This window comes from Eschrichtius robustus, chromosome 9 (genome assembly GCF_028021215.1).
Source record: "Eschrichtius robustus isolate mEscRob2 chromosome 9, mEscRob2.pri, whole genome shotgun sequence".
NCBI lineage: Eukaryota > Metazoa > Chordata > Mammalia > Artiodactyla > Eschrichtiidae > Eschrichtius > Eschrichtius robustus.
The window spans coordinates 50,719,610-50,747,406 of NC_090832.1; the positions used below are offsets into that span (position 1 = coordinate 50,719,610).

At 38.5% G+C, this 27,797-nt stretch overlaps 1 protein-coding gene across 4 annotated transcripts in view; it reads right to left on the reverse strand.

The window, feature by feature from the left end:
• FIG4 (FIG4 phosphoinositide 5-phosphatase) overlaps nt 1–27,797 on the reverse strand; it is a 129,886-nt gene that overhangs the window by 94,869 nt on the left and 7,220 nt on the right. For all 4 annotated transcript variants that reach the window (XM_068551406.1, XM_068551405.1, XM_068551404.1 and 1 more), the window contains exons 2-4: nt 11,206–11,304; nt 9,321–9,444; nt 3,172–3,328 (exon numbers count right to left, since the gene is read on the reverse strand). In XM_068551406.1, the coding sequence (XP_068407507.1) occupies nt 3,172–3,328; nt 9,321–9,444; nt 11,206–11,304 (380 nt within the window). The remainder of the gene's footprint in view (nt 1–3,171; nt 3,329–9,320; nt 9,445–11,205; nt 11,305–27,797) is intronic.

Genomic DNA, 27,797 nt, shown 5'->3' on the forward strand with positions numbered 1-27,797 from the left:
TCTTTTTCTTTTTATTGTATCTGTATGAGATGACAGATGCTAACTAAACCTACTGCGGTAATCATTTCACAATATATTATATCTAAGTCAAACCATTATGCTGAACACCTTAAACTAACACAGTGATGTATGTCAATTTTATCTCAATAAAACTGGGGAAAAAAATGACCAAAAAACCCCAAAGCATATTGCATTCACACAACACCATTATTTGTTCATAGTTTAACATATACATATATATACATTTATATTTGTAAATACACTCATTGAAACAGAAATTCAATCCATAACTGGAGAAGAGATTTCATCTGGAGCAATTTCTAAGTATCCTGATCATCACTTGAGACCCTTAACTTCAGTTTGACCATTTCCTCATCACTGATTATGCCAGAGAGGGAAAGTCATGCCCCTACATACATAGGGTGCTTAGACTTTGGGCAAGACAGAAGTAAATACTGTTCTTGTTTTCACAATATGCTTTGAGGTTGGAGAGTGGAGGAACAAAAACAAGCACAAATGTTTGTGGGTCACCATAATTTTAAGTTGCAAAGTTTTTTTAAACTGAAAAAAAATGCAGAATAAAGTATCCATGTATCTACCACTCAGGATTAATAAATGTTAACACTTTTTCATATTCATTTCAACCTTTTAAAGACACTGATCACAAATGGGTATTGAATTTGTCAAATATATATATATGAAAAAAATATATATAAATATAAATACACACACACATATTTTTTGGCCACGCCGTGCAGCTTGCGGGATCTTAGTTCCCCGACCAGGGATCGAACGTGTGCCCTCGGCAGTGAAAGCGCAGAGTCCTAACCACCGGAGAGCCAGGGAATTCCCTCAAATATATTTTCTACATATATTAAGATAAACACAATTTTTCCCAACAATATTTTAACGTGGTGAATTGCTCTAGCAAATTTTATAATGTTGATACAACCATACATTAAAGGGGTAACCTCTAGTTATCATTTTGTATGAAATGTTTTACAGTACTTTATTTCCTAATATCATACCAAACATTTTTACTTAAATGCATTATTGGATTACATAGTTTTGTAAGTATGGTAAAAGTTTACCTATCCAGTAATAGTATAAGTCCACCTATAACAAGCTATTAATATAATTGTATCTTATTCTGGATTATTCCATTTACTATACAATATTAATCACAAGATAAGTTCACTCTTTAAAGATAGTCATATCACTATATAGAAGAACGTAATTTGTTTTACCATTCTCAGCTAAAGAATCGTAAAGATGAGGCTTATAAATAATATAAACCTCTTCAATTTTTCCCCATCCCTTGGATTTATATGCACTGGCCTATCTGATTCACTTTTTCAAATTAATTTATTTTGTATTGAAGTATTGTTGATTTACAATGTTTCAAGTGTACAGCAAAGTGATTCAGTTATATATATATATACACACACATATATGTATACATATACTCTTTCAGATTCTTTTCCATTATAGGTTACTACAAGATATTGAATATAGTTCCCTGTGCTATACAGTAGGTCTTTGTTTTTTATCTATTTTATATATAGTAGCGTGTATCTGTTAATCCCAAATTCCTAATTTATCGCCCCCCCTTCCCCTCTGGTAACCATAAATTTGTTTCTTATGTCTGTGAGTCTATTTCTGTCTTGTAAATAGGTTCATTTGTATCATTTTTTTAGATTCCTCTTGGATTCACTTTTATTCAACATACTATGCCTGCCTGTAAGCTACAAGAGACATAATTTTTTTCAGTTAGTATAAGACAAAAGTCCACTCTATCCGGTAAACTCTACTTACCCTTGTGTAAACAAATTATGTTTTAACTACTCCGCTTCCAAATACCAAAGACAATGTCACAAAGGTCCAGAAAACCACTATCTAAGAGGGTCTTAAACAAGAGAGCCACACCACCTTTAAATTCTGGTTCATGTATCTAGAACAACACTATGAAAGTATTGAGTGTAATTAAAATCTAAACTGTTACCTTCCCTAAAAACTTATAAGCATGCCTAACTTTGTTCCATTTTAACCTTTATAATATTAAAATAAACCAATTCTAGTCTTTTCTCTATCAATTTATTAATTTATTAATAGCCTTTCCCCACATGCCCAAGATTCCAGTAATTTCCCCCCCCAAAACTTTAAAGGTTTCAAATCCATAGAAAAATTGGGGGAAAAAATAGTGTAATAAGCAGCAGTATATCCTTCACCTGAATTCACTGTTGAATATTTCTCGTTATACATTTATACACACATACATTCTCTCTCTTTAAATACACATGTACATTTTATTTTTCTAAACCATTTACAGTAAGTAGCAGACATGATGAAACCTCAGTCCTGAATATTTTATTATATATCTATTATGAACAAGGACAATCTCCTGAGTAACCACAATATCATTATACACCCAAAATTTAATACTGATCCAATATCCCCTAGTATATGGTCCATAAACAAACCGTTCCAGTAGAGTCCTTTATAGCTGTGTGTGTGTGTGTGTGTGTGCACGAGTACATGTACATGAGCATGCACGCACATGTTTTAATCCAGGATCTAACAGAAATTCAAGTGTTGCACTTTGTCATGTCTATTCTAAACTCTAGAACAACTCTCTGGCTCTTTCTGTGTTGCACGACATTGACATTTTTGAAGGGTCCAGACCAGTGTCTTACAGAAAGTCCCACAATATGGATTTATCTCATTATTTCCTCATGCTTAGTTTCAAGTTAAATATTTTTAGTAAGAAAACTACACAGGTAGTGGGTGTCCTTCCCATTGCTTCACGTTAAGAGGCAAATAATGTCAGTTTTGTCTCACTATTGGTGATGCTAAGTTTGATCATTTGGTAAGTATGTCTGTCATTTTTTTCTCTTTGTAAATAATAAAGATAGTTATGGAGTATGGTATGTTGAGACTGAGCGAATATCTGTTCCTCAATAATAACCTCTCACCTAATGGTTTTAGGAGCCTTGTTGATTCCTGCTCAAATCAATTGTTTTAATGGAGGGTTTTTAATAGCCCTTGAACAAAAGCTGTAGCATTCTGAGCCAGTATTTTACATTTTAACATAACATTTATAATCTTTTGACTATGTTCTATTTTCTAACTGGTCTACCAGGTAAAAAAATAGCAGTTACCACCAGTACATACCTAGCTTCATCAGGATGAGTAATCCGTACAGAATCATTGGGTATATAGATCATATTTGTATCTTCAATCTTATATATTGCATGACCTCCAATATCTGCCATCTTCCTCCTTTTGGTTATTAACACAATATAATAGCCTTCTAAAAACCTGACAAAACCTACACAAGAAAAAAAGAAAGATAAATACATTTCCTAAACTTAGTAATGCTTTTAGATACATGTTTAAAAGGCAAAAGACTTTTGACACATTTCCTACTTTATTATTTCTATGATTTACAGCCATACAAATTTTCGGTTGTCTTAGAATTATTCTCTAGAAATATTTATCTTACTTAAAAATGTTGCTCTAAACAACCTGATTAAAGAAAGACCACACGTATTAATGTTCAGTAACACTAAGTTCTCAGCAACATACTAGTTACCACACAGTCTTGGTTAAAAATGTTCTGGCTCCCAGAACTTTTGCTTTGGGAGTTAAAACTAATTCTCTTGTTGGTTGGGGGGAGAGGGAGGGGAACACTTCTGAACCGGTTACATGAGGAGCTCAGCAGAGCCCCTCCCCAGTGAAACAACCACAACTGGTAAAAATTATAAAAACAAAACAAAACATTGAAAGTTCCTGGAAATTCTCCTAATGGCATACCGCAAATGGAGAAACATTTATTCAAGAAAATCTACTAGATCTTGGAAAGAACAGCAAGTCTGTGACATACGAACCGCAATTTGTTTCCCTTCTACACCCTTCTCCCAATTCAGTGGGACAGAATATCTACTCCCGGCAGGTGTCGCCGAAAAAGACAGTACCCCTTCCTCCCTCCCCAGCTCTCAGTCTAGAGCCTTGGTTTCTGCTCAGGAGGTGCAGGCCACCAGCATTTCCCATTCCTTCCAGCTCTGTGCTGCAGACGCTCTATTCCAGGCAAGCACATCTGAAATTGGGGGCTCCTTTCTTCTACCCAGTCCTACTTGTAGAGTGGAGGCTTTACCCCAGCACAAATACTGGATCCCATCACCCCCACTCACTGACAGGGTGAGTCAGATACGGTCACTTACAGCTGACTGCCCATCAGAAAGAGTAGAGGCCAGAAGGCTGTGGGATAACATATTCAAAGCACTGAAAGAAAAGCTCAACCAAGGATCTTATATATAGCGTAACCATTTTTCAAAACTAACTTTCTTATGTGCATGTGTGGGTGTACTCACTTGCTCTCTCTTTCTCTCTCTCTCTCTGAGTGTTACATTTTATAAAGCCTGAGCTAGGATCTTGGTGCTATAAATGGTAGCTCTAGAAATGGCAAATACCCATTGTCTGTGTCTTGTTATTCTTAACTGACAAAAAAGAAAATTAGTAATTGAACATATTAACATAAATGAGCCAAAATATATAAAAGACACCTCAGGGATTTTATGAACCTGGCTACTTCTATTAAAACCATGAAAAATACTTACATTTGAGAGATCCACAAAGCACATTTTAAAAAAATGTTCATTTATGCTCCTCCCCATCTCCCCTTGGAGACTAGCTAAAAATTCCCTGACTAAAGCTAAAGGATTTAAGATAGGAGAAAAAGCTAATGTCAATCTCATTAAAAGCAAGTTAGGAAGCAGTTATCCTTTTAGAAGGCTAAAACCTACAAAATTAAGGGTCTTGGGAACAGCATAAAAACACCCAAAAAAGAGAATCTAATTGGCTTTAAGTAATAAATATTCCCAAGATGAATGAGTTTCCCCTTTGTTCTTGCTATATATTTATTTTTTATAGAAAAAAAACCTCTCTATAATAATTTCTCCCAACCTGCATTCCAACTGAATTTTATGTTTTCAGCTCTATATTTATTTCATCCTACATGTCCCTTCATAATTTTGATAAGGTAAATATACTGCATAAAAGAATATTTTCTACCAGCATAAAATGCTTTCAGCATATTATGAGATTATTTTCTTTTTCCTTTTTACTACCAGTTGGAAACGTCACTCCTTTTTAAAAGGTTCCTATCAAATATAACCAACAATTAAAAGGCTTTAGCTTGGCATAGACCTCTGTCAAGAGTCAGCCTATTCATTGTTTTAACATACTGAAAACCAGAACAAATTTTTTCATCTTCATTCTACGTACTTCTGATCCCAGACCAATTTCCCTGAGTATTTCCCAGACGCCTAGATGACAGTCATCATGCAAAAGTGATTTCTTTCTCTCCGAGTAGAGAAGGCTGTGTCATTTGAGTTGGACACCAAGCAAAGTAAATAAAAAAGGACAGTGTGGGAGGATGGAGTGGTGTGGAGTTCTGGTGGCTGGAGAGGACCCACAAGCCCACCAACAGGGAAGAGGGCAGTATCCTGCCGGGAGGTCACCGTGTCAGCTAGTCACTATCCTATCCTAAAAGCCTTCAGGGAGAACAGCACTCTGGCAGAGAAGTATCAAAAACCACAAGGGACCAAAGTGACTCTCTAACACCAAATCTACTGTTCCCTTACTAGTCTGAGGCTCACACTTTATTGTTGTTTTCCCTATATCTTGGATCTGCAATCTATTTCTAAGGGTGTTGCTTTAAAGAACAACTGAGTCCATCACTTAGTCTGCTATAATGACACATTGTACTAGCAGCTTACAAGAGTATCTTCTGACAGGTGACACAGGCAGAAAAAGGACATATATCAAAAGGGGCTGGATGGTCACAGAGCTGAGAGTAGTAAAGACTACAGGCCACCAGCCACCGACTCCATCCGAGCGCCCCAGGACCAGATAAAACAACTTTGTGAGGGATGCTCATGATCCCATCCAGTGGTTTCCCAAGCCTCCTGCTGGCTGCCAAATAACAATGGAGTAGGTCAGAAATGGGCAAGGTAGCTACAGGACAGGATCAATCCATGTCTGGGGACCAGTGATGGTCCCTGAGCTTTCGGTACCAGCCCACGAAAAGACAAGTAAACGAATTGAAAGTAAGGGTTTAGAGACATCTGAGTTCATGATCAACGAACTTGCCTTGAACATGCAAGACTAGTTTGGGTATTACTGAACTTATGTGAGGAGTCACATGTGGCCCAAGCTGAAGACAAGCTATGCACAGTAGGATCCTGTGTTGGCCTGTGACACATTTCTGGAAAAAAAATGGTCCTTTACTACAGATAGTTGAGAAGCACTGCTCTAGATTCTTATAGATTGTGAATTAAATTAACCACGATAACAGTCCAAAACATCCCAGCCAAAGTACTATTCACAAATTAGGCATGCTGAAAAAGCTGAGAGAAAATATTTCAGTCACAGAAGACAACCATTCCAGTCCTTTCACACATGTATTATTTTGACAACCAGACTATACATTTTTCAAAGATAAGCATTTTGTGTTTTGCTATTTCAGTAGCCCACATTATTTCTAAGGCAGTACTAGACAAATCATAGCCTTTTATTTACTCCCTATTTACTCTTAAAAATTCTAAGCTTTATCTACATGGTTGAACTAGAATACATAAAGTGCATTGCCCTGAAGATAACAAATGCTTACTTAGTACATAACTGTGTCACTTTACTGGTAGGTTAGTCTTTTAGTGACTTCACCATCCAAGGACAGTCTCAAAGAAGCCTCAAATTGTGAGAGAAATTGCTACCAAAATACCTGAGAATGCCACCTAAGAGAAACATGGAGACACCTTCAGCCCTTACCCAAAGTTTATTAACTAATACTTGTGTATAAAATGAGTATCTGGTTATAAACTTGGTTATCAATTGATTAAAATAAAGCTTTGGTTTTACAAGCTTAGTTATCAACAGATTTAAAATGAGGCAAGGAGGAATTGGGAGATTGGGATTGACATATGTACACTAATATGTATAAAACAGATAACTAATAAGAACCTGCTGTATAAAAATAAATAAAATAAAATTCAAAATAAAATAAAATGAGGCAAGGAATATTGCTAAAAGCAAATATGCCCAGAACAATGAAGAATGATGAAAGTACCATTACAACAACACAGTACAGCATCTAGAGGCCACTTAGTGTAAAGGCAAACTGCCCAATACAGCTCCAGAACAGCCAAGGGCAGCTATTTTTAAACAAAGTTCAATAACTGATCTTCAATTCGTTATACTTAATCATCAAGGAAGGTTCAATTTTGAATAATTAACCTTGGCTAATGAGGCATTCAATATTACATACACTTTAGGAAATTTCCATTTTAAAAAGCTGTAATAAAGTATCAGCATTTAAAGGAATGAATTTAACCTATTAAGTAACTAATTAAGCCTACTGTATTTAAGACACATTTTACTTACAAGTTTTTTTTCTTTAACATATAAGTAACACTTAAAGTGGAATTTAACACATATGGAATGTATGGAATTTAAACACATGAACTCACATGACATATACCGACATGCACATGCCCACAAACAGGTACCCATTAAACACGAAACCTCAAGGGATTTGTCAAGACTGAGCAGAATGTACAGAGAAGGGGCCAGTCCTACGGAGAAGAAACCAATCATACCTACCACTCTCAACCTTCCTTGGCAGCCACCTAAGGCACAAAATGCACCTAAATGGATTACACATGAAGGGCTATGAGAGCACACCAAGAAAAATGAACTTCAAATACAGGGGAATATGCATAATCAAAGTCTCAACAAATATAGGGTCACCAAATAGAAAGCACTAATCAGAAAAATGAACATAAGAGAATATGAAACTATATAGCATAGTTCAGACCATATTAATTTTGTTACTATCTATAGACACCAATCACTCAGTCAATACTGCATACAGTCCAGTAGGTTTAAGAAGCAGAGAGATAATTTTGTAAGTGTTAAAAAAAAAAATAGACTCGAAATAAGGCTCTGCCAACAGGGAAGCTGAGATACAACTGCCCTCTGCTTGGCTTCCAAGGTCCCAGTGACCTGGCCTCACCCAACTACTTGCCAGCATCCCAGGACCCATGGGCATCTTCATGCCCGCACCTCTGCTGCTGTCCCTACTGGAGCTCTCTCCTCCCTTCCCCACATCCATCCAAATCTTGCTTCTCCTCCAGGGTCCAGCCTGAGTCTCATCTTCTCCAGGAAATCTTTCCTTGTCATGCCAGGTCCAAGAAGTCTACCTCTTATGTAATCTCCAATACCATTTACCTTTGACTACACAGCTGGGCTCTTAATTCCAATCCTGGAGTTGTTTTCATATGCACTGGGTTTTGTCCCCCATCCTAGTCCAATCATCTTAAGACTCCCCGGGACAAACCCATGGTAGAGCAAAGACAGATTTACTGACCCACTAAGGACAACGCACCAGAAGAACTGTGGGGCATCTCACAAATGCCCCACAAGCCAGACCACAGACTCCTTAAAGGCCAAGGCCATTTCTATATTTGTTCATGAATAAATAAAGGCGTTATTATAGGATTTGGGGACACGATTAGGTAAAATTTAAACGAAGAGACTCAAACCAAAGCAAGACTGTATGTAAAGAGATAAACATCAAGTCTAGATTGTGAAGCAGACTCGTGGTCTCATTTCTTTGAAAGCAATAAAGTTAGCAGAGCTGTAGACTGCTGTGTCCAGAAACCCCTTATCTGAAACTCTGCATGAGTTGTCAATCGAGGCTGCTTCTCTGCGTCAAAATGACTTAGCTCATCCAGGCAAGAGGGGCATGTTTTCTCTTACTGACACAATTTTAAAGAGCAAAGTTTCTGATAGTCTGTGATTTTAGAGAACAAAGTTTCTCAGTGAGTAAGAAAGCAGTTGTCATTCAGAGAAAGGGGTTATGACACTTTACACTGTAGCATGTCCTTGGGAGAAATTCCTCTTAACTTAAAAGCTGGTTTTACCTGTATCTGTTTTTCCAGCTGATGTTTACAATCCAAGCCAATTTTTACTTTTTCATTCCTTGACAAGACAGACTCCTTAAAGGTCCAAACCATCGCTACATTTGTTCCTATCCTACACGAAACTGAACACAGTCCTAAGCACATAGCAGATGCTATATAAAGGCTGTTTGATACTTGGCTGATAGATAATTCAGTTTTAAACAACCAAAGCCACGGAGGATGGGTCATATTTATAAACCTATATAAATATAAGCCTTGCAAACTATCTTCAAGGAGTCTATGTAGGAAAAAAAAAAAAAAAAAAAGAGAGAGGTAGTAAGAGGGAGGCATGTTTCTTACCTACAACACCAAAAGCTGAAACAGCTCGAAATAACCCGGATGATCCTTTCTGTCCCATCTTTGTCCTATTTCCTAGATCCAAGCGGCCAAGAAGTTCTCGCACTTCTTGCTGAGTATATACATGCTAGAAATAAGCAAATTTAATCTGTAAGGTTGTGCTCGCTTTTTAGGTTCATTATTTATTTACCCCTGAAAATTAGAAGCTGCCTACAACTTTACATCATTAGCTCTTTCAGAGAAGTATATATAATAGTGCAGGATTAAGCTACAATTTTAAAAAGCCAACAAATTTTTTTTTAACATCTTTATTGGAGTATAATTGCTTTACAACGGTGTGTTAGTTTCTGCTTTATAACAAAGTGAATCAGCTATACATATACATATATCCCCATATCTCCTCCCTCTTGCATCTCCGTCCCATCCTCCCTGTCCCACCCCTCTAGGTGGTCACAAAGCACCAAGCTGATCTCCCTGTGCTATGCAGCTGCTTCCCACTAGCTATCTGTTTTATATTTGGTAGTGTATATATGTCCATGCCACTCTCTCACTTCGTCCCAGCTTACCCTTCCCCCTCCCCGTGTCCTCAGGTCCATTCTCTACCTCTGCGTCTTTATTCCTGTCCTGCCCCTAGGTTCTTCAGAACCGTTTTTTTTTTTTTTTTTAGATTCCATATATATATGTGTTAGCATACGGTATTTGTTTTTCTCTTTCTGACTGACCTCACTCTGTATGACAGTCTCTAGGTCTATCCACCTCACTACAAATAACTCAATTTTGTTTCTTTTTATTAAAGCCAACAAATTCTTTAACGTTAGCAGTTAAGGGTGGTTCCTGGATCCCAGGCTGCTGTACTAAAAAGGTGTATCAAAACCTTATCTTCTGGACAGAGATTCAGAGATTTAAGGTATCCACAGACAAGTTTCACGAAATCTATAAACCCCTTAAAATTGTATGCAAAGTTTTGGTTAAACGTGCATATGTGCATTTTTATGAGAAGGCCCATAGCTTTCCTCAGGTTCTCAGAGATCCCTGATCAACCACTCCTACCCCCAAAGAAAGCCAAGAATCATTACATTATATTAATAAAAACTCCCAGATGGTGCGTGTGTTGGGGATGGGATAGGAACCACGACTCCCAGGAGTACAGGAAGTCACAAAATACAATTTATCTAAAATTATTATAACATAGAAAATAGCTTTGCAAAGAGCTTATGTAAAATGGCTTCCAAACTGTAGCTACTAACATATTTGAAAAACCAGGAATCTACATGGATTCAGAAATATTCACAGACAGGAACCTCCATACAAAGGGTTAGTTAAGGTGCTCTCATTTGAGAGTTAAAATTAACTGTTCAATTCCACCTTATTGTATTTCTCTTTTGACTAAAAGTCTCATATTTTTGTGCCACCTGAATTAAGTCTGTATTTCCAACTCTGGATAATATAACATCTGGATAAGAATAGCTTAACATTTCTCCAGCAAGTGATCAGAAGAGACTCTACCAGTCCTTTGTGACTTCAAGTAGCTTCATATTAAAGCAGAGTAATAAATAATCTCTCTTTGGTGGATGAAATATTAAGAGTTATACTGAATCCTTAAAATGGCACCCCTTTAAGAAAATATATTCATTATCTTATCCAAAGAGTTTGCTTTGTAAAACAAATCAAAATGAGGGACAAAGTGTAATTCTGGCATACTTTCTGACATCAGTAATTTCTAGAAACCAGATAAGAGATTCAAATTCTAGCCAACCATGAAAAATTGTAATTTTTAGATGTATGATAAAAAAAAGTATATATCACTAGAAGCTGTAAGGATATTTCATATCCTGTAAACAACAAGTACGAAAGTTTCTGTTTGTATTCAGGTTTTCAAGATACTTACCCTATCATCAATTATTACCAAATCTTTTGGTTCTGTTCTATCAATTTTCAAAACACGATATTTTGTTTCTGCATGATTGCTCCCAACTAGAAAGTATCTCTATAAATAAAAAGAAATGTCATTAGTTTTTTAAGGCAGTTTGCCTTATACACGTTTTATAGTCACTTCAGTTTTTTAAATTAAATGCAGTAAAGTCAGGTTACTTTTTAAAAGAAATATTTCTGTTAAGTATTCTGGCAGATTAAAGAAAGGCTGATTCTAAAAGGTCAACTTTAAAATTGAAATATTCGTAGTGGTGTCATGATAAGCATCAGTCTGATATTTAAAATGTACCCAGTAACCAGGTCAGATGAATTTAATTATATTATACAGAGATTAACCTAACTGATTGGAGACTGATGTTTCAACTTTACCAGGAAGCAGCAGCTCTGGTAAGAATTAGAAAGCTCAACATATAATTAGGAATGCTTAGACAATTATAGCTAATTGATATAAATCAATATCAAATATTGACATTTTAATCAAATAAATCTTTACAAATTTTCTGTAGAAGACTAAAAATGACTTTAGTATAACAACTATAAAAATCCACCCCTAAGTCCTATAAAAGATTAAAATGAGTGTACTTTCCCAAATGGCTTTTTATAGATAAGCTATAGGAAATAATTAGTATTCCTTCTTTTCTGACACACTTCCTTGGAGTGTGTGTAAAAATACAGAAAAATAATCATTCTACATTCAAAGAAAATGCTTTTAAGAAAACCTAAACCAGATGAGTAAGTTTTGAATTGTGTTTAAGAAAATAAGTAAAACTCCACTAGGAAAAATAAATTATTTAAAGATATTTTGCTTCAAAAAAGTCCTTTGAAGTGACACTTTTTCAACACTGCAAAAATTGACAACACATTGCCACCATCAACTGGCATCTAACCATCTCATAGGTCACATAAGATACAGATACACAAAGCAATTAAATAACAAATAAGATTCTCTAGATTAATGGCCAAACTGAAGTATGTAGACCACAGGATCTCAGAGCAGGAAAGATTAATGTTGGGTACTACAGATGCAGAAAACGTCAGAGGAGTTAAGACTTGAATTGAGCCTCAAAGGATGGGGAAGATTTTTTAAAGTAAGAATTTATAACAGAAGATATGTAAAACAGAATATAAGCACTTGGTTATATTGTTTTAATGCTAAATCTGTAGAAATAGATGGATTTTTAAATTATTAAGTATATATCTGTTTATAAAGATCTGACCTAGACTTCCAGATTATAAAGAACAAAACTCTATGTTAAAAGATGATGGCTTAGCCCAGACTTAAGGGGAAAGCTAACCAAAATACTGAATCCCTCATCTCCTAGGGAGAGGTAGAGTCTGGATGACGGTACCAATTATCATGAGGTACAAATAAAGCAATTATAATAAAAATTAGTAAACTAATTTGAGACATCCAGTGACCAGGATGCACTGGGGAAGCAGATAGAAGGGCAAGGACACAGTGAGAGGGAGGAAGTCCAACGTTCTCGGGCTGACCTCAGCGAATTCCTCCCTGAGACCCTACCCACCCCTGAGAGGAGAGCAGGGTCACCAGCCTAATAAAATCAACCTCAGAAGAATGGTTTGTAAAGTATACATGTTTGTTAGCAGAAAAGGGAGCCACCTTCTTGAGGACTTGAGGAAAAACAGTTCCCAGGAAAGGAAATAGCAAGTGCAAAGACCTGAAAGGGGAAGAAGCTTGGCGAGTTTGTTAGAGGAACAAGATTAAAGGAGAAGATGCTCATAAAACACCTAACACAGTGAATAGTGTTCAACACAAAGAAGGCACTCAATGAGTGTTACTTCCTTTTCTTTGCTTTACTTTTTAAGATGTCAGCAAGTCTATGCCATTGTATTTGAGAAAAAGATCCCCAAAAAAGAGGAAGACCGGAATGGAACCAGAGTGGGAAAATGCACAGATCTATTAGTAATCAGTCTTTGTCCTCAGGAGAGATGAACATGCAAATTCACAACCCTGAATAGACGTCTGAACTGGACGTGATGACAACACAGGAAGGGCACTTCACTCATTTGGGGAGGGTCAGAGCAAGCTAGCCGGAGAGGCTGGTATTGTCCTGATGCTGAGTGTGGCCTTGAAGGACCTCTAGACAGGACCTGATGTACTGAGCCAAGATAGGGCACGTGACACCCACCCCCTCCTCCTGCCCCCGCCAAAGAACTTTTGCTTATATCTGAATTTAGCACTTCCTCTGGGCACCTTGTCCAAATTTGTTTGGGGCAGGTCTGCCCCCTTCACCTAAATATAAGCAGCTCAGGAGTCTGGGGCTAACCCCCTAACCCCTGTGGTTTTTAATTCTAGTCTAGTAGCACAATCTGGTTCCACAGGCACTGGGTAAATTAGTCCACTCACCACGGACTAATCATTTAATCTGCTGGGTAACTTTCTACAACATTTATACTAACCCATCTTGTTTGGTTACCTACACAGAAAGGCAGCCCTTTTAAGTCAACCACTCAGTAAAAGGAGGCACATCACAGCTTTAAGAGAGGGAAAATCCCTGAGTGAAATTCCTAGAATTTCAATAGATCCTAGGGAATCTAAAGATGAACTGTAGTAGGACTAGGATCTGGCAGTTTGTAATAAAAAGACAGATATAATTCCTGGGATGCGAGTGGGCAAATGCACTATTGGCCTTTGGAGCACACACAGGAGGGCAGATCTACACCCATCTTATCCAGACCCTTGCATGAAGTCTACTCCACGAAGCAGAGGGGCCAAGGCAAAAATCCAAAGAATTCAGAAGCAGATCGGAGTGGGGAGAAAGAAACGGAAAGCAGTACAACTATCCACATTCTCTGTTTTTTTTTTTTAAGGAGAAAAAAACAGTTTATTAACACATGCATCGTGCCTACACGTGGGAGAACTCAGCAATGAGTAACTCAAAGGGGTGGTAAGAACTTGAGCGTATATATAGCATCTTGACAAGGGACCTCTGGGACAACATTAAACGCACCACATTCTCTATTAAAGTGGTCTAAGAATCTTGAAAATGTTTTGTGCCGAGAGGAGCGACCTCTTGTGGATCCAGTTGAGTGAGAAAGAAAACCAGAGCTCTCAGCTGTGCACAGAATCACTCTCCTGCACTGCCCCCTGGTGGGCGGTTCACCATCGACCTTCACACCAAATTTTTAAGAAGTAACTTTTCCAGAAAGGCCTTATTTCTACTTGGTTTTATTTCCATCTTGTTAAATAAATCAGCTCTATAATTATGTATATGCTTAGGCTTTATTATATTTAATATTATGCTTCAAAATGAATTTCAGCATTTGGGGGCTTAAAAATTGCCCTGAAATATCTTTTCCTTACATTCTTCTCCACTGCTGATTTTTTCTAATTTTTTTATTTTGAAGATTTTCAAACCCACAGTAAAATGAACAGAATAGTACAATGAAAACCCATATACCACTCACCTAGATTCACCAATTGTTAATGTTTTGCTGCATTTGTTTTCTCCCTCCTTCCTTCTTGAGATAAGCTTTTTTTCCTTCTGAACCACGTGAAAAACCAGTTGCAGGTATCATAATACACCATCCCTAAAAACCTCAACTTGCATTTCCTAAAAACAAGGACATACTCCCACAAAATCATAACACCATTGATACAATATTACCTATATACAATCCATCAGATTTCCCCAAATAGCTGGCTTAAAAAACAAAAAACAAAACGGAATTCAATCAAGGATCCTGCATTGCATCTGGTTACCAGGTCTTATTTATTTATTTATTTTATTTTTGGCTGCGTTGGGTCTTTGTTGCTGCGTGCAGGCTTTCTCTAGTTGCGCCGAGCGGGGGCTACTCTTTGTTGTGGTGCGTGGGCTTCTCATTGCGGTGGCTTCTCCTGTTGCGGAGCACAGGCTCTAGGCACACGGGCTTCAGCAGTTGTGGCTCGCAGGCTCAGTAATTGTGGCTCGCAGGCTCTAGAGTGCAGGCTCAGTAGCTGTGGCGCACGGGCTTAGTTGCTCCGTGGCATGTGGGATCTTCCCGGACCAGGGCTCAAACCCGTGTCCCCTGTATTGGCAGGCGGATTCTTAACCACTGCGCCACCAGGGAAGTCCCAGGTCTTTTTTAAAAAATGTCTTTTAAACTAGAACAGTCTCTCTGCCTTTACTTTCAAAGACTGTCTTTCAGAACATTTTTAAAGGTTCACATTTTTAACACCAATTTTCCTGGTTCCCTATTGACATCATTCACTTGGCCATTTACCAGTGAATGTCTCATATGCGCCAGGCACTGGGCTAGACACCTAAGGGCAAAGATAAATTGAAGATAGATTTTGGGCATAGAACTTGCTAATGGATTAAACTGGAAAGGAAGGAGTAATCAATCCAATTACTTTTGCTTGATGAGCAACTAGCTACATGGTGGTGCCATTTACGGATGTAGGCTTGACTGGAGAAGAAGCAGGTTTGAAGGAAAAACAAGATTTCTGTTTACAACATTCCCAAAGGGATCAAGTGGGAACTGAGTCTGGAGCTCAGAGGAGAGATTTCAGAAGGTGTCATCAGCACATAAACTGCATTTAAAGTGAAGTAGCCAAAAAAAAAACCCAAAAAAACAAACAAAAACACCCCTAACCTGAGGCAATCTAAATAAAATTATTTAGAGGCTGAATATGGAGAAGGAACCTGCTGGGAAGACTGAGAGGAAGGACCACTGATTGGGAAAAACCCCAGGACAGCTAGAGTCATCAAAGCAAAGGAAGGACATGATTTGGAAAAGAAGGGAGCGGTCACTGCCACATCGAATGCTGCCGAGAGGTCAAGAAAGATGAGGACAGAGAAGCGTCCAGGGGGTCTGACAATAGGAGCTTGTGAGTGGCTGTTCCAGGGGCAAGGGGCAGTCCCCGTGAAGCAGGGGCAAAATCCACAGCAGAGCTGGGTGGAGAGCAAATGGGTAGCCTCCCGGGTAAAGACAGAGGAGTGAACACCTCTGTTCCTCCCAGAAATGTTACGAAAATCATAATAGTTTTTTATGGTCATTTTTTTTAGACATAAGCCCCAAGGGCAAGAGAAAGAGTGAAGTAGCAGCAAAAAAATCATTTGAAACTGAAAAGCATGCCCGAGAAAGCAGTGGGGAGTCAAGAAGCAATCCAATTTATACTACAGAATCTCCAAAGGCACGGAAATTTGTGGCATCTTTTATCTCTGGAGGTAGGAGTGTAAAATTTCGGAAAACTGAAGCTAAAAAGGAGCTAGCACAGCTTCTAAAGAGGACAAAAAAGGCTTCAAACTAAAGATCAAGAATAGTGCAACACTGGGACTTCCCTGGTGGCTCAGTGGTTAAGAATCCGCCTGCCAATGCAGGAGACACGGGTTCGAGCCCTGGTCCAGGAAGATCCCACATGCCGTGGAGCAAATAAGCCCGTGCGCCACAACTACTGAGCCTGTGAGGCACAACTGCTGAGCCCACGTGCCACACTACTGAAGCCCGCACGCCTAGAGCCCATGCTCTGCAACAAGAGAAGCCACCGCAATAAGCCTGTGCACCGCGATGAAGAGTAGCCCCCACTCACCACAACTAGAGAAAGCCCGCACACAGCAACAAAGACCCAACGCAGCCATAAATAAATAAATGAATGAATGAATGAACACTAGAAAGTCTCCACAGCAACACTGAAGGTGGAAGACAGGGACATAATGCCTTCAAATTTTTAAGGGAAAATTAATTTCAATCTTTAATTCAATATTAAACCTATCAATCAAACCTGAGGGTAGGATAAGGACATTTTCAGAAATGTATGGGCTCAAAAAAATTCCTGTCCATGAACCCTTTTGAAACAGGAGGGAAGGGGGTAGAGCAAAATCTTTAAAAGAATGACATAGCTCGAGGACATGACATAAACTGATTAGAACCAAATAGGTCCAGGATGGCAGATGAGTCGACTTCCACTAGACTTGAGCCTCAGTATACGTGCATTGTAACATATCAGCAAGCTAAATGACACACCCACAAGCACCATGACAGTTCCAAGACCATAAAGGTCAAAAAGTGGGCGGTGGCCCAATTCCTGGAAATCCCCACCCCCTCCCCAAAATAGCTGGAACACTCCTCCTACCCATTAGCCTATGACATTATCCACCCCTAAACTGACAACCCTGTACCCTGGTGCCTCTCTTGCCTTCTGAGACAGCGCACACTCTGTCTGTGGAGTGTGTTTCCCTCTAAATAAATCCACTTCTTACCTATCAACCTGTCTCTCCCTGAATTCTTTCTGCGATGAGACATCAAGAACCTGAGCTTCATTAAGTGCTGAGACCAGGGTGTGATCTCAGTTAAAAGACTGTGGGTTCAAGTCCCAACCTGGGTTTTGTCTGGATTCGAGTCCCGGCCTGTGGGTTCAAGTCCCAATCTGAGTTACACAGTTTCACTTTCTCATGAAGCAACTGAAGGAGGTGCTCCACCAAAATGAGAGCATAAATCAAGAAAGAAAAAAATACAGGCTCTGGGAAAGTCAGGAGATCATCACAAGAGAGGTTGTTGAATGATGGTCAAGGGAGATCCAGGATGGCGGCCGTGCTGGAGGCCTTGGGAGAAACCAGTCCAGATTTCAGCCACTGCTTCAAGAAGATGAAGCCAGTAAGAATACCTAACATGCGTGAATGTGCCGAGAAGAGACTTACATATCTGGAAAGTTGGGGTTAAGTTCATTGTAAGTTCTCAGTAATAACTCGAGATCGTAGGAAGAAGGAAAGGTCATCTCAAGTACTGGCAGTCTGAAGTTCAAATGGTGAAGGTGAAAAAGGAGGTAAATAAAATGCCCAAAAGCAACCGGGAAGGAAAAGGGAAGAGTAACTGGAGTGTACAAGACTTCCATAGGTCAGGCACGCATCAGCTAGACTGCCCGAATGCATGCATACACGCGGATGAGATGAATCGACTCCACGGGGGAGAACATCTGCGTATGTTAGTAGATTTGTTGGGCAAGAAGTGGGGTGGAAAACTGGGATACCAAAAAAAGCTACCTTAAAATGCCTATTAAGATAGAAGATGATCTGACCTGGCTCTCTTCTGAAAGTTAAGTATCAAGAAAAAGCTTAAGATTTCAATATGTAGCTTTAACAGTGGTGACTTGGTTTAAAGACGAATGTCTTTCTAAAATATATACCTGAACTCCAAATGGAATACAATAGGTAATCCACTTAACAGGAAATTCGGTATCTACTAACATTATCATCTCCTTTGATAATGACAGGCTAATTAATCACTCACTTTTCAGCTGAGGGAAGAAAAATCAGCCTCCTTGAAAGAGGAGACATTTTAGGTTGTCTGACAGCTTCTATTAATGCTAAACTTCACTTGAACTTTCAGAATAAAGGTATTATTTTTAAAGATCATCACGAAGTTACTTCTCACAATCTTTAACAGTTTTGCAGGCCTGCCGCCTCTCTGATTCCAGCAATCCCACAACGGGTAACACAGCCCAGAAAGAGAAAGGAGCCTCTGATACTCAGAGAGGGATGTCGCCAAGTTCACACTCTTCACAGCTTCAGGGCTTTACTGATGGGCAAGTGTCAAATCACCTCTAGAAACAAGTGGAAACTTTGTCACCTCCAACCACATCTTCTAAATCTGCTATCATCACCATGATTCTCTCTCCAGTTTGTATCATTTGGTTCCCAGTTCCACAGTCCCTTAGTGAACCACATCCTATGCTGTCCTCTCCTATCCCCTAATTCCCAAATCAAGACTAATATCAAGGGCTAATTAAATAAGGTACATTCCTCATGAAGTGGTTCTTACTTATTTTATTCTATTTCGTGTGATGGGGTGGGGAGGAGGGAGAAGCTTCCTTAAATCTTTTTAGAACGAGGCAGGAATTAAATAAACACAAAGATACATACATACACACTAACAATTCTGAGCTAGCAAAAGTAAAAATTATCTTAACAGCTTCACTCCCACAAAACACATGCAGACACAAAAATCATGCAGACACAAAAATCTGCCACAGTTCTGTTCAGCTACCAATTTTAAAGTTAACTGCTATGTGTTCATTTCTTTGTTATGAAATGGTCACTTATTGCAATGATAAGACCCCTAGAGCATCATGTATTAAGGGCTAGAAACTGGAAATCATCTAAGGTAAACTGCAGGTTTTTTCCAGGATAACTTCAGATTGCTAAATCACCTGTGGGCAACTCCTGGTTGCACTGGGGTGTATGAGCATCAGGGCTGGATCTGGCCTTAGTTTATCTGTAGGCCTGGGTCACATGAGCCAAAGGACAACATGAAGGTGCTGAGTGCCAGAGAGAACAGGTAAAGCTTTGGAGGAAGCAGAACCTTCCCAAGGCCAGAACTGTATCTCCTGCACGCTATCTAGCAACCCATCTCCCTTTCCTCTCCAAACAGTCCTCAAAATCCACCTCTAAACACAAGGTGACAATACCAACATGAACCTCACCTCCGGGCAATTCTACCGAATTACCCTTCTAAACGAAGGCTCAGTACAAGAGGCACACTATCTTGCTCACTGTCTCTTTTGTTCCTCAATGTGTCCCCTAACTCCTTCACAACCAATTAATACCCTCCCCACCAACCAAAACAAGAATGCCCATTTCTTTCATACACTTGTCGACAATGACTTTGGTCAATCTTTCCAATCTTTGCCATTCTGACAAGTGAAAAATGGGAATCTATTTTCACATTATTGCTTTAATTACTAGCAAGTTGAACATCATTTCATATTCATACATTTTTGGCAAATCACCTATTCAGGTCCTTGTCCTTTTTTGTCAGGTGTTTTATTTTTCAGATTGTTTTATAAAAAAAAAAAAATTTGTATATAAGGATATACTGCTTTATCTATTGTTCAGGCTACTAATACTTCTTCCATAGTCTTTTGACTATTTTTTTACTTAGATTTATAGTTTTAAATGCTTTATATTAGAAAAAAAAATTAAGTCAATGATCTAAATTTGTACCTTATGAAGCTAAAAAAAATGAACTGATTAAGCCAAAATCTATAAGAGGAAGAGGCTTATCTATAAGCCTAAGAGCAAAAATTGATTAAACAGAAAACAAACAATAGAGAAAATTAACCAAGTCAGAAGTTGGTTCTTTCAAAAGGGTAATAAAATTGATAAATGCCTAGCAAGATGGATCCAAAAAAATGATAAAGAACACAAAACACCAATGTCAGGAATGAAAAAAGGAGCTTCACTACAAATCCTGTAGAGCTCAAAAGGTTAATAAGGGAATATTATGAACAACTTGATGCCAGTAAATTCAACAACTAAGATAAAATGGAAAATTTTACTGAAAAACACAATTTATCAGAAGTGATTCAAGACCCATGAAACTCTGCATAGCCCTATACCTACTATAAAAAATGATTCATTATCAAAATTTGCCCAACAAAGCAACTCCAAGTCCAAATGCTTTCAGTAGTAAATTCTAGCAAACTTTTAAAAAATCAAACAGGAAGGAGACCAAGATGGCAGAACAGGAGGATGCAGAGCTCACCTCTCCCCATGAACACACCAAAAATATACCTATATGTGGAACAATTCTCACTGAAAACAAACTGGAGACTGGCAGAAAGACTCTTACACAGCCAAGACTCTAAGAAAGAGCACATAGTGTCGAGTAGGAAGGGAAGAGAAGCAATCAGTTTGGGACCTGGGCCCCTGGGAGGGGACACAGAAGAGGAGGGGGGTTACATGGGCTTGGAGATATCCTCCCCAGCGGGTGAGCAGTTCAAACCACATATTGGGCACCCCAGCCCTGGGGTCTGACACCAGGAAGACAAGTCCTCTTAACTGGTTTGAAAACCAGTGGGACTGAGAGCAGGGCTGTAAAAATCTAGACTCCACTTGTGAAGAGCACACACATGCTCGCTTACTCCTGAAACAAGGCAGAGGAAGCAGATTGAAACTGACCAGGATTCTGGCCAGCTTCCCATGACCGTGCGCTGGCCTGAGCTAAGCACTGGCTCCAGACTCTCTTGCTCTATGGAACACTAGGGTAAAGGTTGCTGCAACTGAGGAGAGTGTGCAACTCTGGGGGACAGAGCCAGCTTGGACCAGCAGGACATCTGAATGGGGCAAGGGCAGCCACTCCTGGTGCTCATGGAGGCAAAAAATTGGAAGCAATATGGAACTCTGACTGGTGTGCTGAGACTGCCCTAGTGTGCCCTGGCCTACAGCAGGCACCCACTCTGGCCCCTCTTTCTCCAGCACTGCTCCCCTCTGGGGTGAAGGTGCCAAAGCTGGGAGGGGGGAGAGCACACACTTAGAGTCAACAGAACCAGCTCAGACCTGACCCTCCAGCAACTTGGGATGTGACCCCACCACTGATAGGGTGGTGTAGGCCAATGAGCAGAGAGAAGCCCTGGTTCACACTTGGCTGTGGCTCCAACCCCTCCATCCCCAGGCCCACCTCTTACCAAGGCAATAGCTACCAGCACACCATGGGGGAAGACATGACTCATGCTCACACAGATCTAGTTCTCGCACCAAAGCCACTGGGTACATGCAGACTGTATAGGGACACTCCCACAAAAGGATACCATTCAATACCAGGCTAGGTAACTATTTCACCTAATTTCATAGGGCAGAGAAAGTTAAGTGAAATGAGAAGATAGAGGAATTTCTTTCAAATAAAAGAACGAGGAAAAAAAACACAAAATACAACTAAAGAAACACAGATAAGTAATTTACCAGACAAAGAGTTCAAACCATTAGTAATAAGAATGCTAACTGAACTAGGGAAAAGAATAGATGAATAAACTGAGAATTTTAACAAGGAACTAGAAAATATAAAAAGAAAACCAGTCAGAACAAAAGAATATAATAACTGAAAAACACTAAAAGGAATTAACAGCAGACTAGATGATGCAGAAGGACGCATAAGTGATCTGGAATATAGTATAATGCAAATCACCCAATCTAGGAAGTAAAAAAAAAAAAAAGCAAATTTAAAAAATGAAAACAGTTTAAGGAACCTCTGAAACAACATCAAGTGTACAAATATTCACATTATAGAGGTGCCAGAGGAAAAGAGAGAAAGGGGTCAAAAATGTATTTGAGGGACTTCCCTGGTGGTCCAGTGGTAAAGAATCCGCCTTACAATGCAGGGGACACGGGTTCAGTCCCTGGTCAGGGAGCTAAGATCCCACATGCGGCGCGGTGCTAAGCCCATGTGCCACAACTACTGAGCTGGCATGCCTCAACTAGAGAGTCTGTGTGCCACAAACTACAGAGCCCATGTGCTCTGGAACCTGCACACCACAACTACAGAGCTGACACACCCTGGAGCCTGCGTGCCACAACTAGAGAAGAGAAAACCCGCATGCCACAACTAGAGAGAAGCCCACGTGCTGCAAAGAGCCCGCGCGCCACAATGAAAGATCCCACATGCCTCAACGAAGATCCCACATGCTACAAGACCCAATGCAGCCAAAAATAAATTTTAAAAAAATAAATAATAAATAAATCTTTTTTAAAAAATGTATTTGATGAAATTGACTGAAAATTTCTTGAACTTGAAGAAGAAACAGATATCCAGGCACAGGAATCACAGAGTCCCCAAAAAGATGAAGCCAAAGAGACCCACACCAAGACATATCACAATTAAAATGGCAAAAGTTAAAGAAAAAAAGAAAATTCTAAAGGTAGTAAGAGAAAAACAAGGAGTCACACACAAAGGAAATCTGATATGATTATCAGCTGATTTTCCTGCATAAACTTTGCAGGCCACAGGGAGTTGCATTATATATTTAAAATGCTGAAAAAGACAAACCTGTAACTGAGGATAATCTACCCAGCAAGATTATCATTCAGAATTGAAGGAGAGATAAAGAACTTCTTAGGCAAGCAAAAACTAAAACAGTTCATCAATACTAAACCTACCCTAAAAAAATGTTAAAGGGTTTTCTCTAAGCGGAAAAGAAAAGGCTACAACAAGTAAGAATCTATAAGAAAGGAAAAAAATCACAATAGGAAAGAAATATATAGTAAAGACTGTGGATCAATCACTTAAATAAGCTAGTATAAAGATTAAAAGACAAAAAAAATTGTGAAATCAACTATAACTACAACAAACAGTTAAGGGATAAACATGAAGATATAAAACATGACATCAAAACACAAAACGTGGGGAGAAGAGTAAAAATATATAGACCTTTAGAATGTGTTTGAACTTAAATAACTACCAGTTTAAAACAAGTAGATATAGTCAATATGTCAACATATATGAACCACATGGTAACCACAAATCAAAAACCTACAACAGATACATAAGAATGATCAAGAAAGAAACACAAGCATACCACTAAAAAAACTATCAAACCACAAGGGAAGAAACTAAAAGAAGAAAAGAAGAGAGAAGAACTACAAAAACAACCAGAAACAAGTAACAAAATGGCAGTAAGTACAAACCTATCAATAATCACTTTAAATGTCAATGGACTTGGGCTTCCCTGGTGGCGCAGTGGTTGAGAATCTGCCTGCTAATGCAGGGGCCATGGGTTCGAGCCCTGGTCTGGGAAGATCCCACATGCCGCGGAGCAACTAGGCCCGTGAGCCACAACTACTGAGCCTGTGGGTCTGGAGCCTGTGCTCTGCAACAAGAGAGGCCACGATAGTGAGAGGCCCGCACACCGCGATGAAGAGTGGCCCCGCTTGCCACAACTAGAGAAAGCCCTCGCACAGAAACGAAGACCCAACACAGCCAAAAATAAATAAATTAATTAATTTAAAAAAAAATGTCAATGGACTGGACTTCCCTGGTGGTGCAGTGGTTAAGAATCCACCTGCCAAGGCAGGAGACACGGGTTCGAGCCCTGGTCTGGGAAGATCCCACATGCCGCGGAGCAACTAAGCCCAAGGGCCACAGCTACTGAGCCTGCGCTCTAGAGCCTGCGAGCCACAACTACTGAGCCTGTGTGCCACAACTACTGAAGCCTGTGCACCTAGAGCCTGTGCTCCGCAACAAGAGAAGCCACCTCAATGAGAAGCCCGCACACCGCAATGAAGAGTAGCCCCCACTCACCTCAACTAGAGAAAGCCCGTGCGCAGCAACAAAGACCCAACACAGCCAAAAAATTTTTTTAAAAAAACAAAAAAAAAGTAAATGGACTAAATGCTCCAATCAAAAGACACAGGGTGCCTGATCAGATTAAAAAACAAGACCCATCCATATGAGGCCCACAAGACACTCACTTCAGAGCTAAAGAAACACACAGATTGAAAATGAACAGCTGGAAAAATATTTCATGCAAATGAAAACAAGAAAGCTGGGGTAGTAATACTCATATCAGACAAAATAGACTTTGAAACAGTCTATAACAAAAGACAAAGAAGGGCATTATATAACGATAAAGGGATCAATACAAGGGAGGATATAACATTCATTAACATATATTCACCTAACATAGGAGCACCTAAATATATAAAGCAAATATTAACAGACATAAAAGCAGAAATTGACAATAATACACTAGTTGTAGGGGACTTTAACACCCCACTTACATCAATGGACAGATCATCCAGACAAAAAAATCAATAAGGAAACAGTAGTCTTAAATGACACATTAGACTCTTTGAAATTAATAGATATCCACAGGAATTTGCATCCAAAACCAGCAAAATACACAGTCTTTTCAACTGCACATGGAACACTCTCCAGGACAGACCACATTCTAGGCCACAAAACAAGTCTCAACAAATTTAAGTGGACAAAAATTATATCAAGCATTTTTTCCAGACACAACAGTAGGAAACTAGAAATGAAGTACAGGAAGAAAAACGGGAAAAACACAAACACATGGAGACTAAACAACCTGCTACTAAAAAACCAATGAGTCAATGAGTCTATGAAGAAATCAAAGAGGAAATCAGAAAGTACCCCGAGACAAATGAAAATAAAAACACAACTTTCCAAGATCTACAGCACGCAGCAAAAGCAGTCCTAAGAGGGAAGTTTACAGCAATACAGGTCTACCTAAGAAACAAGAAAAATCTCAAATAAACAACCTAACCTACCATCTAAAGGAATAAGGGAAAAAAGAACAAAGCTCAAAGTCAGCAGAAGGAAGGAAATAATAAAGATCAGAGATGAAATAGAGACAAACAAAAAAAAAAGAAGAAGAAAAGATCAATGAAAACAAGAGCTGTTTCTTTGAAAAGATAAACAGAATTGATAAGCCTTTAGCCAGGCTCATCAAGAAAAAAAAAAAACCACAGGACCCAAACAAACAAAATTAGAAATGAAAGATGAGAAATAACAACCAATATCACAGAGATACAAAAAAATCTTAGGAGAATACTACTACAAACATTTATATGTTAACAAATTGGACAGCCTAGAAGAAATTTCTAAAAACGTACACTCTTCCAAGACTGAATCAGGATTAAATAGGCAATCTGAAAAGACGGATCACAGTAGTAAAAATGAATTTGTAATAAAAGAAAAACCTCCAAGGAGACAAAAGTCCAGGGCTAGATGGCTTTACAAGGGAATTCTACCAAACATATAAAGAGCTAATACCTAGCATTCTCAAATGATCCAAAAAATTGAAGAGAATGGAATAATCCCAAATTCATTCTATGATACTGAAATCAGACAACAACACTACAAGAAAAAAAGAAAAGAAAAGAAGATTACAGGCTAATATGTCTGATGAATATACATGCAAAAATCCTCAACAAAATACCGAATTCAACAATACATAAAGAGGATCAGACATATGATCAACTGAAATTTATTCCAGGGATGCAAGGTGGTTCAATATCCACAAAAATCAATCAATGTGATACATCACATTAACAAAACAAAGGATAAAAATCACCTGCTCATCTCAATAGATGCAAAAAAAGCATCTGACAAAATTCAACACCTTTTCATGGTAATAATTGTAATCAAAGTTCACACAGATGGAACATATCTCAACATAGAAAAGCAATTTATGACAAACCCACAGCTAACATCATACTCACAGTGAAAAGCTGAAATTTTTCCTCTAAGATCAGGAACAAGACAAAGATGCCCACTCTTGCCACATAGTATTGGAAGTCCTAGCCACAGCAATTATACAAGAAAAAGAAATAAAAGGCATCCAAATTGGAAGGGAGAAAGTAAAACTGTCACTATTTGCAGATGACATGATACTATATACAGAAAACCCTAACATCTCCACCAAAAAGCTATTAGAAACAATAAATGAATTCAGTAAAGTTGCAGGATACAAGATTAATACACAGAAATCTGTTACTTTTTTATACACTAATAATGATCTATCAGAAAGAGAAAGCAAGAAAACAACCTTGTTTAAATTCACATCAAAAAAATAAAATACTTAGGGTTAAATAAACTTAACCAAGGAGATGAAAGACCTATACTCTCAAAACTATAAATATTGATGAATGAAATTAAAGATAATACAAAGTAATGGAAAGGTATCTTATATTCATGGACTGGAAGAATTAATATTGTTAAAGTGACCATACTACTGAAAGCAATCTACAGATTTAATGCAATCTCTATCAAAATACCCATGACATTTGTCACAGAACTAGAACAAATAATTCTAAAATTTATATGGAACCACAAAAGACCCTGAATTGCCAAAGCAATCATGAGAAAAAAGAACAAAGCTGGAGGTATCAGTTGCCCTAACTTCAGACTATACTACAAAGCTACAATAATCAAAACAGACACATAGATCAATGGAACAGAGAGCCCAGGAATAAACCCATGCACTTACGGTCAATTGATCTATGACAAAGGAGGCAAGAATATAAAATGGAGAAAAGATAGTTTCTTCAATAAGGGGTGCTGGGAAAACTAGACAGCTACATGAAAAAGAATGAAATTAGAACATTTTCTCACACCACATACAGTAATAAACTCAAAATGGATTCTCAACTTATATATAAGACCAGAGACTATAAAACTCCTAGAAGAAAACATAGGCAGCAATATTTTTTTGGATCTTTATCCTAAGGCAAAGGAAACAAAAGCAAAAATAAACAAATGGAACCTAACTGAACTTAAAAGCTTTTCACAGCAAAGGAAACTATCAATGAAATGAAAAGACAACCTACTGAATAGGAGGAAGTATCTGCCAATAATATGACTGATAAGGGGTTAATATCCAAAATATACAAACAGCTCATACAACTCCATATTAAAAAAACAAACAGCCTGATTAGAAATGGGCAAAAGACCTGAATAGACATTTTTCCAAAGAAGATATACAGACAGCCAACAGGCACATGAAAAGATGCTAATCATGAGAGAAATGCAAATCAAAACCACAATGAGATATCACCTCATACCTGTCAGAATGGCTATCATCAAAAAGAACACAAATTGGTGAGGATGTGGAGAAAAAAGAACCCTCTTACACTGTTGGTGGGAATGTAAATTGGTGCAGCTACTATGGAAAACAGTTTGGAGGTTCCTCAGAAAACTAAAAATAGAACTACCATATGACCCAGCAATTCCACTCCTGGGTATATATCTGAAGAAAACAAAAACACTAATTTGAAAAGATAATGCACCCCAATGTTCACAGCAGCATTATTT